General features: G+C 41.2%; 1 protein-coding gene across 2 annotated transcripts in view; it reads left to right on the top strand.

The window, feature by feature from the left end:
- Positions 1 to 12,599, top strand: part of ncapg2 (non-SMC condensin II complex, subunit G2) — a 93,107-nt gene extending 80,508 nt beyond the window's left edge. For both annotated transcript variants that reach the window (XM_078232538.1, XM_078232531.1), the window contains 4 exons: positions 1,125 to 1,228; positions 2,612 to 2,712; positions 7,046 to 7,145; positions 11,321 to 12,599. In XM_078232538.1, coding sequence (XP_078088664.1) covers positions 1,125 to 1,228; positions 2,612 to 2,712; positions 7,046 to 7,145; positions 11,321 to 11,372 — 357 coding nt within the window. In that variant the 3' untranslated portion in view covers positions 11,373 to 12,599. The remainder of the gene's footprint in view (positions 1 to 1,124; positions 1,229 to 2,611; positions 2,713 to 7,045; positions 7,146 to 11,320) is intronic.
- Positions 12,600 to 19,047: the final 6,448 nt, after the last annotated feature.

The raw sequence follows: 19,047 nt of genomic DNA, 5'->3' as shown, positions 1-19,047 counted from the left end.
GCAATGCTAACCACTGTGCCACCGTGCTGCCCTCTTTCGTTGTGCTATCAACTCACTCATCTGCCATGTTAGAGGAAAATCGAGTAATTTCACCTGACATATCCTGTTTCTCAACTAGACATACTGGGCGGGATTTTATGGCCTCGCTCGTCTCAAAACTGTAAAATCCCGCCCAAGATCAAAGGACCTTTCCATGGTCCGCCCTTCACCCACTCCGATTCCCATGGTGGGTGGGATGGTAAAATTCTGGCCACTGTCTTATTATTGGACTGTCACATTATGGAGTGTGTGAGGTCATGCCTAATCTTCCTGATTGATGAATTGATCACATGCAACCTGACTGACAGTATAGCCTGAATGAAATATAATATTACAAATGATGCTTGGTGCTTAACCGGCATATATATTTTTTTGAAGTAAATACATGATTAAGAGTTACTCAATTACATTACTTGCAGGTGCCAAAGGATCCAGGCCTGAGTTAAGATGATCTTTCGGAGAATTGGTGCATAGTTGATGGGCTGAATGGCCTCCTTCAGCACTGTAGGGATTCTATGATTCTGTAACCCTGTATATTTTTGTTTTAAAAAGCATCTAATTTTTATTAAAATGTGTTCAAAATTCCACGAAGTTGAACAAAGTTCTTATTATTCTGTTCTGTTGATTATGTGGCCAAACAGGTTGATTATCAACCAATGCAGCTATGGCAAAGCCAGAGCCTGCAGTACGCAGAAGTCCATAGTTGCTAATGTTTAAATCACGGATAGATGGATTCCTGATCGGTAAGGGAAATTAGGGGTTATAGGGATCAGGCGGGTAAGTGGAACTGATCCACTTCAGATCAGCCATGATCTTATTGAATGGCGGGGCAGGCTCGAGGGGCTAGATGGCCTACTCCTGCTCCTATTTCTTATGTTCTTATAATGCCCTCTTAGGGTTTGGTATTTGGAGAGAGAAAAACAAATAATAGCTTTCTCATCTTGAATGAGGTGATATTTCAACTTCTAAACAAATATCTGTCATTTTCTTACAAGTTATTGAAAACAAAATATTTTGGGAGTTTAGTTATTTATAAAGTTTTGGTTCTTTTGTCTTAATTCCTCAATGTGTATTTTCAATTTCAGAAATCTGATCCAGAAGAAGCTGCTCCACCTGAGACCACTGATGGTCTGCCACTACTTTCAAACTACTTTCTGGCCATTGTGCTAAAATACCCTGGTGTGATCCGGTAAGGTTAAACCACTGGTATGCTTGCCTTTATAGGACTGGGTATAGAGTATAAAAGCTGGAGTCTGATGTTGCAGCTGTATAGAATGCTGGTTAGGCCACATTTGGAGTACTGCGTCCAGTTCTGGTCGCCGCACTACCAGAAGGATGTGGAGGCTTTGGAGAGAGTGCAGAGAAGGTTTACCAGGATGTTGCCTGGTATGGAGGGTCTTAGCTATGAGGAGAGATTGGGTAAACTGGGCTTGTTCTCCCTGGAAAGACGGAGAATGAGGGGAGACCTAATAGAGGTGTACAAAATTATGATGGGTATAGATAGGGTGAACAGTGGGAAGCTTTTTCCCAGGTCGGAGGTGACGATCACGAGGAGTCACGGGCTCAAGGTGAGAGGGGTGAGGTATAACTCAGATATCAGAGGGACGTTTTTTACACAGAGAGTGGTGGGGGCCTGGAATGCGCTGCCAAGTAGGGTGGTGGAGGCAGACACGCTGGCATCGTTTAAGACTTATCTGGATAGTCAAATGAGCAGTCAAGGAATGGAGGGATACAAACGAATGGTCTAGTTGGACCAATGAGCGGCACAGGCTTGGAGGGCCGAAGGGCCTGTTTCCTGTGCTGTACTGTTCTTTGTTCACTTGCTAACTGGAGAGTGGTGGTGTTTTTTGTTTCATTTTTAAGAAATGTTGTAGCCTTATGAGACAAAGCTGTGTCAAATGTTCCAAATCAGAAACAATGGTTATTAATACACGTTGTACAATCTTGAAAAAACTTTAATTATATATTATTTGAGAGAAAGAAAACCCTCCTGGTCTTTGACAATCCCTTCCCTAAGGTGTAAATCAAAGAGTCTTTCAGTTTGCCACAAAATCTCACTTAAGCCAATGTTTTTATTAAGCACAACTTGATTTGCGCATATTATGAGATAAAATAAAGAATTTATTACATTAGCGGAGTTTTAATTTAAATAGTGTTAAGATTGAATCAGTATATACGTAACTACAAAGAGAACAGTTCATTTTTTCATCCCATCATATATTTTGAGTTTGTATGTGGTTATGATAACTCTAACTTACTGGTTCTGGTGTGCCAGCAAAAACTTTGACATTGTGTTGTGCGCCTGGTTGAATTCAGTTTGGTCATCTTTAATTGTGGTCTGTTATACTAATGAACTTCCATTATATGAAATATTCTGTAGTTTATTTCAGCTGCTTTGAAGAAAACATGTTGATGACTAAAATGTGATGAAAGTGTTAAGCAGTAGTCAAGGACCAAATGTGTTTCTTTTTTAAATTGTTATGTATTTGAAAAATCATTTTATCCTAAGCGTAAATAACTGAGTCAGTTTGAATCAGAATTTTATACCACAACCTGCTGTTTATCTCTTTAGATCGTTTTTAGGTGAATTGACAGAATGCGTCAACTCTGAAGCCGTACAAGGAGTTGTGGGATTGGTAGCTGCTTTCCACATCCTCTTCCTAGTCAGTAAAGGTGAGCTGCACATATTCTTACTGATAAGAATTATAGGGATGTAAACCAACTAAGTTTCACTCCTGTAGGATAACGGAAGGAAAAACATATTTTAAAGAATTTAAAATGGACAAAACTAAATGCTCCAAGATGAGCAATATCATCTGGCAGTTTTTCAAATAAGGAACAAGAAGCTGCCTTGTTCCTTTATCTATCAGTATGTATAATTTTCAAAAAGCAATACAAAAATATTACATCAAATGTGCAGCACAAAAACAGGTCATTTGGCCTGTCATCTGTGTTCATGCTACTTTTGATCCTTTTTGCGTTCATGTCGCGCAATCTCTCGCAATCTCATAAATCCCAAAGCAATTGGCTGCCAATGACATAGAACATAGAACATAGAAAGCCACAGCACAAACAGGCCCTTCGGCCCACAAGTTGCGCCGATCACATCCCCACCTCTAGGCCTATCTATAGCCTTCAATCCCATTAAATCCCATGTACTCATCCAGAAGTCTCTTAAAAGACCCCAACGAGTTTGCCTCCACCACCACCGACGTCAGCCGATTCCACTCACCCACCACCCTCTGAGTGAAAAACTTACCCCTGACATCTCCTCTGTACCTACCCCCCAGCACCTTAAACCTGTGTCCTCTCGTAGCAACCATTTCAGCCCTTGGAAATAGCCTCTGAGAGTCTACCCTATCCAGACCTCTCAACATCTTGTAAACCTCTATCAGGTCACCTCTCATCCTTCGTCTCTCCAGGGAGAAGAGACCAAGCTCCCTCAACCTATCCTCATAAGGCATGCCCCCCAATCCAGGCAACATCCTTGTAAATCTCCTCTGCACCCTTTCAATGGCTTCAACATCTTTCCTGTAATGAGGTGACCAGAACTGCGCGCAGTACTCCAAGTGGGGTCTAACCAGGGTCCTATAAAGCTGCAGCATTATCTCCCGACTCCTAAACTCAATCCCTCGATTAATGACATTACAACATTGACTCCAAGGTAGGAAAAATATCTGTTATAGGCATCTCATATTCGCCCTACTTTCAAAATTGAAAGGTTACTTGAAAGTAATCTATGCTATTTACTCTGGTCCATCATAAATATAGGTAAAATGTTCATTTTTCTTTACAGTAGTTAGAAAAACTGATTTTAAAAAATTGTCAACTCAGTGACTTCTTTCTCATTTAAATATTTCATGGTTTTAAGTATTTTTTGATAATCCTTGTTACCTGGCTGCTAGATCAAATTCTCTGCATAATTTTAAAATGCTTTACTAACTGATCTCCAATAGGAATGATTTGAAAATTTTTAAGATCTGTAGTGCTGTAGTTTATTTTACATGCTTCCTCTCCATGTTTGAAATCAAAACTTACGCAATCTTAAACTTCTTCAATGACCTTCCCTCCAAATAAGGTCAGAAGTAAGGATGTCTGCATAATGTTGAGTACCGCTCACAATTTTTCAGATACTGAAGAAGCTCGTGCCCAAATGCAGCAAGACCTGGACAATGTTCAGGCTTGGGTTGACGAGTGGCAAATAACATTAATGCTGCATACTGCCAGACAATGACCATCTTTCCCTGACTTTGTTAACATTATCATCTCTGAATTCTCCACGATCAGCATCCTTGTATTTACCATTGGCTAGAAACTGAACTGGACCAGTCATACTAATGTGGCCATGAGCAGGTCAGAGGCTGGGAATTCTATGATGCATAACTCACCTCAAAATTCCCGAAGCTTGTCCACCATCTACTTGGCATTAATCTGGAATGTGATGTAATAATTTTAATTTGCCTGGATGAATGTGACTCCAAGAATACTCGAAGAACTCTGCACCATCCAAGACAAAGCAGCCTGCTTGTTTGGCGCCTCATCTATCAATATAAACATTTACTTGATTCGGCACTATCGCATTGTATGTAATCCGTACAAAGCACCAAAGCTCCTCCGACTGAATTGTACAAACCCAAGAGCTCTTATCTAGGAGGACAAGTGTTAGAGACACATGGGAACTGACACGTTTCCCTCCAAGCCACGCATCATCTTGACTTGGAAATATCGTTGTAACTTCATTGTCATTGGGTCAAAATCCTGAAACTCCCGCCATCACAATTCTAAGGTGTACCCTACGCCACATAGACTGCAACAGTTCAAGAACGTGGCTCACCTTCTCATGGGCAATGATTGCTGGCCTTACAAGCTATACCCACATCGCATGAAAGAATAAAAATAAATTTTTTAAAAATCGTCCTGTTTTTTTTCCTTCAGTCAACACCAGCTGGAGTAGAATAAATGGACTTTCCTTTCCTACTTGTTGCCGCATGATGAATGTTTGCCACATTTACTTACTGAGCACTCGCTTTGCATGAAAATAGCACTCTAAGATTCTTTGAGCTGTTCATAAGATATGGATGTAAACACAATTCTTTTTCTTTCGTCAACTGACCTGCATTATATGCTGCACAAAATCTTTTTCCCTACCTGTAATTGAAAAAAAATTATAACGGTACCATGAATGATAATTAATCTGAGGCATTTTAGCTGGCTGAAACTGAGCAGAATGGGAGCTAAATGCTTGCTGCTCCCTTTCCGACCCTGCCGTACCTGTTAACCTGGCTTTTTTTCCCCTTTTAGCTGATAACCCATCTGAGCTGGGTATGGACTCATCGGATCTAACTTATGTTGGACCATAGTGACGTTTTAACGCCACATTGAGTAGGATGCCTGTGATGAGTTCTTTGCTCAGTAAAAGCTGTTGAGGAAGAAACAATTTACACTATCCTTTAAGGGCCAGGAGGAACAGGGGTGTTCTGATAGATGTTGCAAAAAATATTTAGGAAGTTGTTTTGGCCTATTTCCTGAGGTTCTCCTCACCAACCTACCATTAGCATTGTGAATTATGCAGTGGTACCTCTTGGTCTCCTAATTGGCAAAAGATCTGCTGGCTCTTTATGCCCAGTTGTATGTAAATGAGACTGGACAATTAATATTGGTGAAGTCTCCTTGGTTGTTTGCTCACCCTCTGCTTTCCACCTATGAGTTAAAATACTGCAAGGTACCCCTCTCAATAAATTAGCATGAAATGAAGATTTGACGCTCCTTTGGAGTGTGACAGAACTGAATTAATGCACACAGTTGATGAGAAATACCTATCTATATCTGCTAATGTTTAATTTAGCTGGTTAAAGGATGGGCATGGAATTTTAGTCTAATGCCTTTAATAACTACATGAGTACTCATTTAACAATTGTCAGTAAAAACAAAAGCAAAAGGTGCTAATGAATTCTTGGTTAAATATTTGATGTGAAAATTTTTATGATTGACTACTAGTTTTAAATATTTTGATTTACAAATTTGACCAAAACCTGGCATTTTCTGCAAAAGGGGCTTTTGCTACTTTAGAAGTAAGCTGCTCCAACTAGATGAACCAAAACTGCCCATATCCCTCCAGCGTAAGTTGAGTGGCCTCATTAATCAGCTTGCTGACATCTATTATCCCTGAGCCCAACATAGTTAAATAAAGGCCACATTTAATTTTTGTACACTCGGAAGGCTACATGGTGAACCTTGTTGTTTGCAAGCGACATCCCGGAGGGGTTCTTTTGCTATCAGACGCTCTATCCCAATTTGAAGGACCTAACATCGGGTAGTAGGCCTTGCCACTGAATCCTCTGCCCCTTGTTACCATGACCACCACCCCACAATCCCCGTCTTGCCTTCATTCTCCTTGGGTCTGTTTAGTACTAACCTTGCGCCAGATCTGAGTGAAGGAAAGTTACAGCAATGTGCTGTTATGAACCCAATCAATACTAACTTTTCCTCTCTAGTTCCAGCTAACGGTCTCTACCTGAATTCTTAACATCTGTTCTCTCCATAAATGCGGACTGAATTGAGTTTTCCCAGCATTTATTACTTTTGTTTTCATGTTTTCCTGGCATTGACTTCTTATACTTGGTGTTTGGACCAATTTTTGAAATAAATGATTTGAGCTGATTGGAATGCATTCAGTCCACTCCCATAATGTACGTTTTTGTGCTTTCAGGTTCAAAAGTGGACTCGTATGGAGAGCCTTCATAGGGGTGGAAATTGGATTTTGCATAAACTCAGATATTTGTTTCCGAAATGACAAAGGGGAATAATTGTATACAGAACAAGCAGTTTTTCTTCCCTAAATTGATGCCCTTTTCAGCTGTAGGAGAGGATATTAACTATAAGACTATACATTTTAAAAGAAATCATATTTTTTGACCAGACTCATTACTGAAATGACTTGCTAAACTTATTTTATAAAAAATTGAACATCCATTTCCAGTTTCTAAAATCAACTTATTTTGTGCAGGTAAAGTGAAAAGAGCTGTAATCAAAGACACAGCAGTAGCCATTCACACCAAGTTTCAGCATTATAATGGAATGATGTCAGAGATGAGTGACATTGAAAGGTATGTTGAATAATAAATGTGGATTTATGTGCAGAGTATTTTAAACATTTCCTCTAATCTAGGAAAAGCTGCCACAGTACAATTGTGCAAGGAAAGCAAAGCATGTATTCTAATTTAAAATTGATGTAAAGTAAAATCCCCTATTTGATAAATCCAGAAATTATTTCTTTCATATAACAAAAGTTGATGTTCAGCTTTAAATATGTAGATAGTGATAAAGGAGCTATAATGCTCCTATGTCACTGAGTAGTTAGTTTATTATTACCGCATATTCTGTGTTGAGAATCTCCAGTTGTCTTTCTCTTATAAAAATAATGATCTAGAACAAAAAGAATCTGATATGTTATCCTATTTCTATACATCATTTAGATTAGCACAGGAGTAATATATTTGGGGTTAAGATGACATTGTTAAACTGAACTCCATTGACGTGTAATTGCTTTTTAACTTTGCAGACAATGTTATATTGAATGAAAATAGGAGAGTCAACATTCAGCAATTTGAAATAATTATTGTGCGGGGAACCTTTAAAGTAACATACAGAAGTCCGTACCTGATTTGGATTGAAACTAAACTTGCACCTTTTTGGAATTTCTGCCATTTATGTGCTGAGGTGTTGGCCATCTTCACATTCCATATTAGATTTAGTTTGATTCAAATAAATTAATTATGCATTTTGCTTGTGCATCAAAAGATCATTTTAATTTCCTGCTTTTGAATCTACTCACTCGAGAGTTCTGTTATGGCCTCTATTCAGTGAATATATGCTATATTGATATATTGGATATATTTGCCTTGGAGGGAGTGCAGAGAAGGTTCACCAGGTTGATACCAGAGATGAGGGGTGTTGATTATGAGGAGAGACTGAGCAGATTGGGTTTGTACTCGTTGGAATTTAGAAGGCTGAGGGGGGATCTTATAGAGACCTATAAGATAATGAAGGGGCTGGATAGGGTAGAGGTGGAGAGATTCTTTCCACTTAGAAAGGAAGCTAGAACTAGAGGGCACAGCCTCAAAATAAAGGGGGGTCAGTTTAGGACAGAGTTGAGGAGGAACTTCTCTCAGAGGGTGGTGAATCTCTGGAATTCTCTGTCCACTGAAGTGGTGGAGGCTACCTCGTTGAATATGTTTAAATCACGGATAGATGGATTCCTGATCGGTAAGGGAATTAGGGGTTATAGGGATCAGGCGGGTAAGTGGAACTGATCCACTTCAGATCAGCCATGATCTTATTGAATGGCGGGGCAGGCTCGAGGGGCTAGATGGCCTACTCCTGCTCCTATTTCTTATGTTCTTACTGGATCTGGTATTGCAGAGCAATGTGCTGTTGTTGCCTTCTGGCTTTACTTAAATCAAGAAAAGGATAGATTTCTAATTTGGATGATATTTATTCGCTACGTTGTGCTTGTCATAATATATGTACCATAGTATGCTGATTGCAGTCTTAACTGGGTTCCATAAAAAGAAACATTCAAAGTGCTAACTGCCTCAGTTCACGCAGTCCACAATACATGTGACCATAATGAATCAAATCAAATTAAAAGTGAATCCAAGATGTGGCTGATCTTGAGACTCAACTGATCATTTTACCTAATCCCAAGTACCACTGTGATATTTTCTAGCAGTAAGCAAGGGACCCTCAATGATAACTATCTGATTCATGCTTTCTTCCTACACTATGAAGAAAATGTTGATGGCATTAAACTAAGAAGGGGGTTAGAGGTTTGTGTGGAGCTTAACCAGTAGCATAGATCTATTGGGTTGAACTGGCCTGTTTCTGTGCTCTTCATACCACATAATTGTGTAAATAACCTTCATACACCCTTCAGGCCTTTCAGAAGTTTATTTTATTTTATCTTTTATTTTTCTTTAACATGATCTAATGCTAACATTTGCAGAGTTTTCATTGGTTTTGTGACATTTAATAGCAACACGTGGCTCTGCCAAACAAATTATTGAGGTGACACTGACCACCACATGGACTTGCATTTGATCAGTATCTCAACTGCATTAGTGAATGGAATATGCTGTATACTCGAAGAAGAAGGTATGATCTTAGAATCATAGAAACCCTACAGTGCAGAAGGAGGCCATTCAGCCCATCAAGTCTACACTGACAACAATCCCACCCAGGCCCTATCCCTGTAACCCCATATATTTACCCTGCTAATCTCCCTGATGCTAGGACGCTGTTCTCTCTAACCTGTGCATCCCAGGACACTAAGGGGCAATTTAGCATGGCCAATGCACCTAACCCGCACATCTTTGGATAGTGGGAGGAAACCGGAGCATCCAGAGGGAACCTGCACAGACATGGGGAGAACATGCAAACTCCACACAGACATTGACCCAAGCTGGGAATCAAACCCAGGTCCCTGGAGCTGTGAAGCAGCAGTGCTAACCGCTGTGCCGCCTTTAAGTGCCCATCTTATTAAGTAACTGATTATTTTTAGTTTGGAACTTACACCTGGAGTGTATTTTGCACCTTGGTGTATGGGTGGCAAGGTGATACTTTAAAAGAGACTACTGAATATTATTGTTGAACAACTTTTTAAAAAACTGTTGAAGATAACTCGCACATGAAGGTATGATTTTCCCATTATTCCATTCTCCTCCTTATCCTACTGTAGCATGCATGATGTTTGCTATTTTGCTGCCTGTTACCTGTTTTGCCATCAACTCCAAATTCAATCTCCCTGGATAGGTCAATAACTTCCATACGCTTCAATGTTGTTCCTATCCTACATCTTTGGCAATTTTTCTGAACATCAATTCCAACCTTCATCTCTTCCATTTAACCCACCAAACACTATCTTTTCTTGATCCAGATCTTAGCACCATAGTGTAATGTCAAAATTTCCATTTCTTTAAACATTGCTCCTTCCCCTTCCCTTCAAAACTGCTTTATAATACATGGTAGCACAGTGGGTAGCACTGCTGCCTCACAGCGCCAGAGACCCGGGTTCGATTCCCGACTTGGGTCATTGTCTGTGTGGAATCTGCACCTTCTCCCTGTATCTGCGGGGTTTCCTCCAGGTGCTCCGGCTCCCTCCCAGTCCGAAAGATGTGCTGGTCAGGTGCATTGGCCATGCTAAATTCTCTGTGTACCCGAACAGGTGCCAGAGTGTGGCAATTAGGGGATTTTCACAGTAACTTCATTGCAGCGAAGTCGATGTAAGCCTACTTGTGATACTAATGAATAAACCTTAATGAGGGATTTTCCCATCTTACCCGGCACATGAACAATTTCAAATCTTCCTATCCTACCAAAATACTTCAGCATCATCCAATTTCATATTCTTCAACTCATTGGCTTTTGGTGGTTTGGATTTTGCTATTCTCTTCCACTGCCTCTCCTGTGGCATGGAGGAGTTGGTGGCATAATCACTAACAACGAGAGGACAGGTCCAAACAAGTCAAAAAAGTTACTATCCTTTACTTTGAAAGAGTTTGGAATTCAAAAGTGACCAAGCAATGCTTTTGTTGTGCAGGGCTTTGGTCAGAGCCCCATCTGGAGTAATGCAATTGGTTTTGGACAGCAAACCTCAGAGAGGGTGCAGTGCAGATTCTCAAAGTAGTGGAACTTTCTCTCTCAAAGACTCTGGGTTATGAGTCAGTGAAATTTTCAAGGCCAAGATTGTTAGATTTTAGTTAAGTAAGGGTAACTAGAAGTATGGATCAAAAATTAGTAAACAGTGTTGGGACACTTCATCTGATTGACTACCAAATCAGGCAGCAGGGACTGAATGGTCTTCTGTTACTGTAAATGCTATACTTTGCGGAATAATTTAGAAAATAATAACTGAAAAAGCATATCTCGAGTATGACCATTTGATTGAGTGTGGGCTTGCTATTGAGATTGCTTTTGTGCACTCCTACGGATGTGGCACTTTGAGTTGAGTGTTAGAAAGATAATTGCTACCTCGTTTTTCCTTTAACAATGCAAATCCACTGACTAATACAATAAAATATCAGTACAGGCAAATGATGCAAATTAAGTATTTTGAGATTTAATTTCCAAGAAAAAGTTATCAAACATGGTTTATTTTGTCATTGCTGCGAGTCAAAACAGAATAGCCAGTGTTGCTGGTTTCTAAGTTGTGTGCTTCATATAATTTGCTAAAATGCAATTTGAGAAGTTCATCATTATTGTAATGGATTTTCCTCTGTTGCAGGGCTTTGTATACATCTTCAAACAACCATCTGGAAAATCTTTTACAACTGTAAATTAGTGTAGGTGACAATGGATTTTATCAAGTATTTTTACCTTTGCTGTCAATATAAAGGAAAGTTGATGCATTCAAGCAATGAAATATTGCTTACTTTAATTTTGCAAGATGTTTAGTAGAAATATGTTTGTATTTACATATACCCTCTAATTTAAAATTGTATTTGTTATATATCGATTTTGATTACTTGTTCTAATTAGAATGTGTCAGTAAGTGTAAGCTGAAAGAATATGTCGAACTGTTTGCTTTTTAAAAAAAATCTATTTTCTTAAATGTTGAAGTATAGAAAATAATGGCATTTTCTACTTTGAATATTGCTGAAAGAAAGACATTTTGCTGAAGTTTTTCATGTTGGACAAATGTAAGAATGCCAAATTTCAAACAATCACAACAATTTATACCACGGGAAAAAAGGAATAGTGATTGGTTGACAAGTCAACTCTGAATGCCAATGCCATGGAGAAAGCAACAGGGAACTATAGTCTCCCAAGCTTCCGGCTAGTTCAAAAAAAATTGCATTGTCCTGATTGTGCCAATAGCTACACTAGCAATTAATTTAAGATGATTAGTCAAGCTTGTTACACTTACACTTGCTGAAAGTGAAATACATTCGTATGCAGAGACATTCTCTGTAAACAAAAGGAATATGTCCAAGCCTTGCATTGCTTTAGAATTACCTAAAAGCATGGAGCACCTATAGTTCCTTGTTGCTTGCTCCATGTCAGTGCCTTGGCTGATCAAAGTCGACTTGCCAGCTAATCAGCACCCCTTTTCTCCTTTGTTATAAACTGTGATTGTTGACCTGAAGAATGTAACATAAAAGGCTTCAACAACACATCGCTCTTTTCAGCAACATTCAAGTTCTATATATGGAACTGTTTTGTACTTTGGTTCTACACTAGTGTCTACCAGATGTCACTGAAACATACAATAATATCATAGAGAACCAATAGATGGTGACTGTATCATGTTTTTCATAATATACAATGTAAAAAATTTGTAAAAAATAATTGCACTGCTGATCTGTTGAATTAATTTTTACTCTCATTAGAACTGAACAATATAAAAAGACTGGTGTATTTGTAATAAAGGTTGCAGTGGTTAAATACCAAAATTAAAATTTTTTTTTAAAGAAAATTCATGTCAGCTTTTAGAATTGTCCATCTCCCTTCCCATTTTCTACCTCTCCATCTCAGTCCATCTGAAAATGTCCAATCCGAAAGCACAATTCCTGAATCAAATGAGCTTTGAAGAATTATGAAGAATGCATCTGCAACTTCCTGACATCTATTTTAGTAGACTGGGATAAAGACCATCAGTTCCTGGAGATTTTGCTAGGCTTACTTTTTTTTAATTGCATATCTCTAATTGCCCTTGAGATGGTGATAGAAAGCTTCTTCTTTGAACTGCTCCAGGCCGTGGTATAGGTATACCCACTATGTTGTTAGAAAGGGACTTCCAGGATTCGACCTTGCAACAGAGAAGGAACAGCGATTATAGTTCCAAATTATCACGCTGTGTGACTTGAAGGGGAAGTTGCAGGTGGTGGTGTTCCCAAGCATCTGCTGCCCATGCCATTCAAGATGGTAGAGGTCACGGGTTTGGAGGTCGCTGTTGAAGGAGCATTGGTGAGTTGCAGCAGTGCAACTTGCAGATGGTACACACTGTTGCCATTGGTGGTGGAGGGAGTGAATGTTTAAGGTGGTGGATAAGAGGTCATTCAAGCAAGCTGCTTTGCTTAGGGTGATATCAAGTTTCTTGGGTGTTGTTGGAGCTGCACTCATCTAGGCAAGTGAAGTGTATTCCATCACGTTCCTAACTTGTGCCTTGTGACATGGTTTGAGGATATATAGGTGAGTTACTTGCTGCAGGATTCCTACTTCTATTAGATGGTGATAGACTTGTATAAAGATATTTACCTGGCTAGCCCAGTTCAGTTTCTGCTCACTGGTGACCTACAGGGTGTTGATAATGGGGGATTCAGCAATGGCAATACCATTGAATGCAGGAGAAACGGTTAGATTTTTTTCTTGTTGGAGATGGTCATCATCTGGCACTTGTGTGGCGTGAATGTTACTTGCCACTGAACAGCCCAAGTGTGGAATGTTGAGTTGGAAATATATCAATGTTCCTTTATCATCACTTGGTAAAAATCCTGACGCTGCCCTTAATAGCTATGTACATTCATGACACAGACCACAGTGGTTCAAGAACACAACTCACCTTATCAAAGATCATTAGGGATGGATAAGGGTGGATGCACGGTAGCATAGTGGTTAGCATTACTGCCTCAGTGCCAGGTACCCAGGTTCAATTCCAGTTTTGGGTGACAGTGTGGAATTTGCACGTTCTCCCTGTGACTGTGTGGGTTTGCTCCGGTTTCCTCCCACAGTCCAAAGGTGTGCAGGTTAGGTGAATTGGCCATGTTAAAATTGCCCCTTAGTGTCAGGGGGATTAGCAGGGTAAATACGTAGGATTGCGGTGATAGGGCCTGGGTGGGATTGTGGTGTAAGCTTGATGGACTGAATGGCCTCCTGAACTTTAGGGATCCTAATGATTCTATATTTGTCCTGATCTCCTGAGGTCCCAAGTTGATATTGAGAACTCCCTGGGCAGCTCTCTCCTGCCTGTTTACAACTATGCTGCCACCTCTGCTTGGTCTGTCCTCTGTCCATGAGACAGGCCATACCCAGGAATGGTGATGGTGGTGTTTGGGGCATGTGTAAGGTATGATTCTGAGTATGACTGTCAGGTTGTTGTTTGACTTGTCTATCTTTCATACAAGGCACGAGTCAGGAGTGTGATGGAATGCTCTTCACTTGAACCTTAAATACAAGAGACTCAACGCCATCTGGGACAAAGCAACCTGCATGATTGGTATCCTGTCCATCATTTTGAGCAGTTACTTCCTCCATCACAGTTGCAACAGTAGGTACCATGTACAAGATGCACTGCAGCAACTTGGAAAGACTCAACAGCTCTTACAGCATCTGTGGAGAGAGATACAGAGTTAACATTCTGGCAGCTCAGCTCTGAATATGGACTCAAAATGTTAACTCTCCACAGATGTTGCCAGAGTTGCTGAATCTTCGCAATCTCCTGGATTTATTTCAGATTTCCAACATCTGCAGTAATTTGCTTTTATTCTACTGATTCATCAGTTGATGGAGGACATCAGCACGTTTACTTGCCCATTGTCAAATCTGATGCCACAGGATCAAGTCTGCTGATTTGCTGGTGTCCCAGGACACAACTATAGTGATGGTGATGGATAAGTCTAGGGTGTTTACTAATAGTAATAATGTAATTAGTAATAAAAGTATTTACTTCAGACTGTTTCTTGACTCATCTGTGAGACATCTCTCCATATTTTGGCATAAAGGTTATGAGGACGACTTTGCCAGGTCAAGTGGGCTTGCTACATCTTTGTTGTGTCTGAATCTAATGCTTGGCTCGATGCCTGGTATAGCAAGTCAATGCATATGTTATGACTTTCATACTTGCCTTGCTTATTTTTAATACCTTGGCTTGTGACTCTCAGCTCCTTCTCAAATCAGTCATGCATTCTTAGTCTTTGTTTGCAAAATGTTTCCTTTTTATCAATTGTTAACAAATTATGGTTAATCATCATTTATCAACGTATGGCATGATTTGATTCCAAAACATAGTTCTAGAAATTTGTCCTGAATATATTCCAGATATTTTTTGCCGCCTTAACTTCTCTAAGATGCTCTAATCCCTCAATCCCAATAAAAGTTGAAATCTCCCAATATAACCACATTGCTTTTGCAACATGCTTTCCTGATTGTAATTTTAAAAGGGCTGAAAAAAGAGACATGCTGTTGAAGCTTTTTGTCTTGCACTCATCAGGACAGGTGCAAGAGTGCCAAATTTCAAAGGCAACAACAATTTATAATGCATGAGAAAAGAGTGCTGATTGTTGGGCACATTGACTCTGATTTACGGGTTGGCTGGAATGTTACCGTCCTGCCCGCCACGGGAATTGGAGCAGGTGAGGGAAGGACAATGGAAAGGTCCGTTGACCTCAGGCAGGATTTTACAGTTTTGGGATGAATGAGGCCCTAAAGTCTCACCCATTGCCATAGTTGATGAACCAGAGAACAATCATCCCCATGCTTTTGTTTATCACATTGTTTTTTTGTTTGCAGTGACGTGTTCCTGCAGATTAATTTATTTTGGCTTCCACTGAAATGTAAGAAAATATTAAAATGAATCCAATATGTTATTCATGTTCATAAGCTTGATCGCAATTTCTGCCAAGCTTGCACATTTATTCCTGAACTTCATGTAGTGGATGGTTGATGTATAATCCCCCACGGTTGACAGAGTTGAAGACCTTTGCAAGATCAAAGAATTCCATGTACAGAGGTTGATACTGCTCCCTGCACTTTTCCTGGATTTGTCATGTGCTGAAAATCATGTCCGTTGTGCCTCTTGATGAACGGAAGCCACTTTGAGACTTGGGGATTGTGGAACATCATCCTCAAATTCAGCTGACTGGAGAAAGTCATCACCATTTTCCGCCTGTTCCACGATGGCATGCAAGGACAACCACATATAATAACCACATATAGAACAAATATGTATGCAAACAAGTCAAATGAGTGCGTCATCACACCAACGCTCTTCATCTTCCTCACAGCAACGCTCCACCCCATCACCTTGAAGCTCTGCTGGAGTGGAGCTAAACTACCAGACAAGTGGGAAACTGTTCAGCCTCTGACACGTCCAGGCCAGAACGAAGACCACCCCAAGTTCTGTCATTGAGCTGTAGTACGCAGACAACATCTGTGTGTGCGCACACTCGGAACCGAGCTACAAACCATTGTTGACGCATTCTCTGAGGCATATGAGAGAATGGGCCTCAGATTAAACATCCGGAAAACAATGGTATTCTACCAGCCTGTTCCTGCCACACATTTCTTCCGCTCCCCCCACTCTCCAACCACCAAGATTCAAGGTGAGCTCCTGGACAATATGGATCATTTTATTTGATTTATTATTGTCACATGTATGAGGATACAGTGAAAAGTATTGTTTCTTGCATGCTATACAGATAAAGCATACTGTACATAGAGAAGGAAAGGAGAGTGAAGAATGTAGTGTTACAGTCATAGCTAGGGTGTAGAGAAAGATCAACTTAATATAAGATAGGTCCATTCAAAAGTCTGATGGCAGCAGGGAAGCAGCTGTTCTTGAGTTGGTTGGTACGTGATCTCAAACTTTTGTATCTTTTTCCCGATGAAAGGTGGAAGAGAATGTGTCTGGAGTGCGTGGGTCCTTGATTATGCTGGCTGCTTTGCCAAGGCAACAGGAAGTGTAGACAAAGTCAATGGATGGGAGGCTGGTTTGCACGAAATACTGGGCTTTGATCATGGCCCTTTGTCGTATTTTGCGGTCTTTGACAGAGCAGGAGCCATACCAAGTTGTGATACAACCAGAAAGAATGCTTTCTAAGGTGCATCTGTAAACGTTGGTGAGATTTGTAGCAGACATGCCAAATTTCCTTAGCCTCCTGAGAAAGTAGAGGCATTGGTGGGCTTTCTTAACTATTGCGTTGGCATGGAGGGACCAGGACAAGTTGTTGGTGTTCTGGACACCAGAAACTTGAAGCTTTTGACCATTTCCACTTTGTCTCTGTTGATGTAGACGTACCTCATGAGCATCCTCTTGGTGTGGGCAGACATCGACAATCCAACACCAACTTCAATGTGCCAGTGCAGTTTTCGGACACTTGAAGAACAAGAGTGTTTGAAGATCGAGACCTCAAATCCAGCACCAAGCTCATGCTCTATGGAGCAGCCGTGGTCCTTGGCCTCCTGTATGCATCGTAAACATGGTCAGTGTACAGCAGACACCTCAAATCCCTGAGGAGATATCACCAACGTTGCCGTCGCAAGATCCTGCGAAATCCCTGGCATGATGGGCATATCAATGTGAGCATCCTCTCCCAGGCCAATATGCCCACTATTAAGGCACTGGTCATGACTGACCAGCTGTGATGGGCGGGCCACATTTTCCGCACTCCTGACAAGACTCCTAAAACAAGTGCTGTACTCCGAGCTCCACTAATCACTAGGAGGGCAGAGGAAACGCTGCAAGGCCACTCTATAAAAGCCTCCCTAAACTAATGCAAAGCTCTTTCGACACATGGGAATTGCTTGCCTTAGAATGCACAAACTGGAAAAGAAACATTTGTGAAAGCGCCAATAGCAAGTGTCAACAGGTGGACTATGCAGAGGCCAAGCCTAAACAGCAAAAAGAGAGCACAGAATCTGTGTCCCACCCACTCACCCACTTCATCGAACACCACCTGCCAAACCTGTGGCAGTCTGCGGTTCCAGCATTGGACTATTCAGCCACCGCAGGACCCACCTCCCTGGAATGGAAGCAAGTCAACCTCAACCCCGAGGGACCTCCATCGTGTTGTGTGGCATTATCACCATGCTAATTGGATCTGACTTCGAACAGATCTAGCAACTCCAGACTGGGCATCCATGCAGCGCTGTGGGCCATCAACAGCAATGCTACTCCAACACAATCTCCAACACAATCTGCACCTCATGGCCCAGCATATACCCCACTCAACCATTACCAACAAGCCAGGGGATCAACCCTGGTTCAATGGAGAGTGCAAGAGGGCATGTCAGGAGCAGCACCAGGCATACCTAAAAATGAGGTCTCAACCTGGTGAAGCTACCAAACTGGACTACTTGCATGCCAAATGGCATAAACCGCAAGTGATAGACAGAGCCAAGCGATTCCACAACCAACAGATCAGATCTAAGTTCTGCAGTCCTGCCACATCCAGTCATGAATGGTGGTGGACAATTAAACAACTCACTGGAGTTCTATTTTTGCAATGGGCGGCACGGTAGCACAGTGGTTAGCACTGCTGCTCCACAGCTCCAGGGTCCCGGGTTCGATTCCCGGCTCGGGTCACTGTCTGTGTGGAGTTTGCACATTCTCCTCGTGTCTGCGTGGGTTTACTCCGGGTGCTCCGGTTTCCTCCCACAGTCCAAAGATGTGCGGGTTAGGTTGATTGGCCAGGTTAAAAAAAAAAAAATTGCCCCTTAGAGTCCTGGGATGCGTAGGTTAGAGGGATTAGCGGGTAAATATGTGGGGGTAGGGCCTGGGTGGGATTGTGGTCGGTGCAGACTCGATGGGCCGAATGGCCTCCTTCTGCACTGTAGGGTTTCTATGATTTCTATGAGTAGGGGGCTCCACAAGTATCTCCCTCCTCAACAATGGAGGAGCAAAGGCATTCGCAGCAATCTTCAGCCAGAAATGCCGAGTGGATGATCCATCTCGGTCTCTTTCAGTGGTCCCCAGCATCTCAGATGCTAGTCTCCAGTAATTCGATTCACTCCATGTGATATCAAGTAACGGTTGGAGGCACTGGATACTGCAAAGGCAATGGGCCGTGATAACATTACAGCAATAGTACGAAAGACTTGTGCTCCAGAACTTGCCGCTCCACTAGCCAAGCTCTTCCAGTACAGTTACAATATTCTGACAATTTGGAAAATTGCTCAGGTATACCCTGTGCACAAAAAGCAGCACAAATCCAACCCGGCTGATTACCGCCCAATCAATCTACTCTCGATCATCGGTAAAGTGCTATCAAGCAGCACCTGCTCAGCAATAACCTG

The sequence above is a fragment of the Mustelus asterias genome, chromosome 2 (genome assembly GCF_964213995.1).
Source record: "Mustelus asterias chromosome 2, sMusAst1.hap1.1, whole genome shotgun sequence".
Taxonomy (NCBI): Eukaryota; Metazoa; Chordata; class Chondrichthyes; order Carcharhiniformes; family Triakidae; genus Mustelus; species Mustelus asterias.
This window is presented reverse-complemented; position numbering and strand designations above follow the sequence as displayed.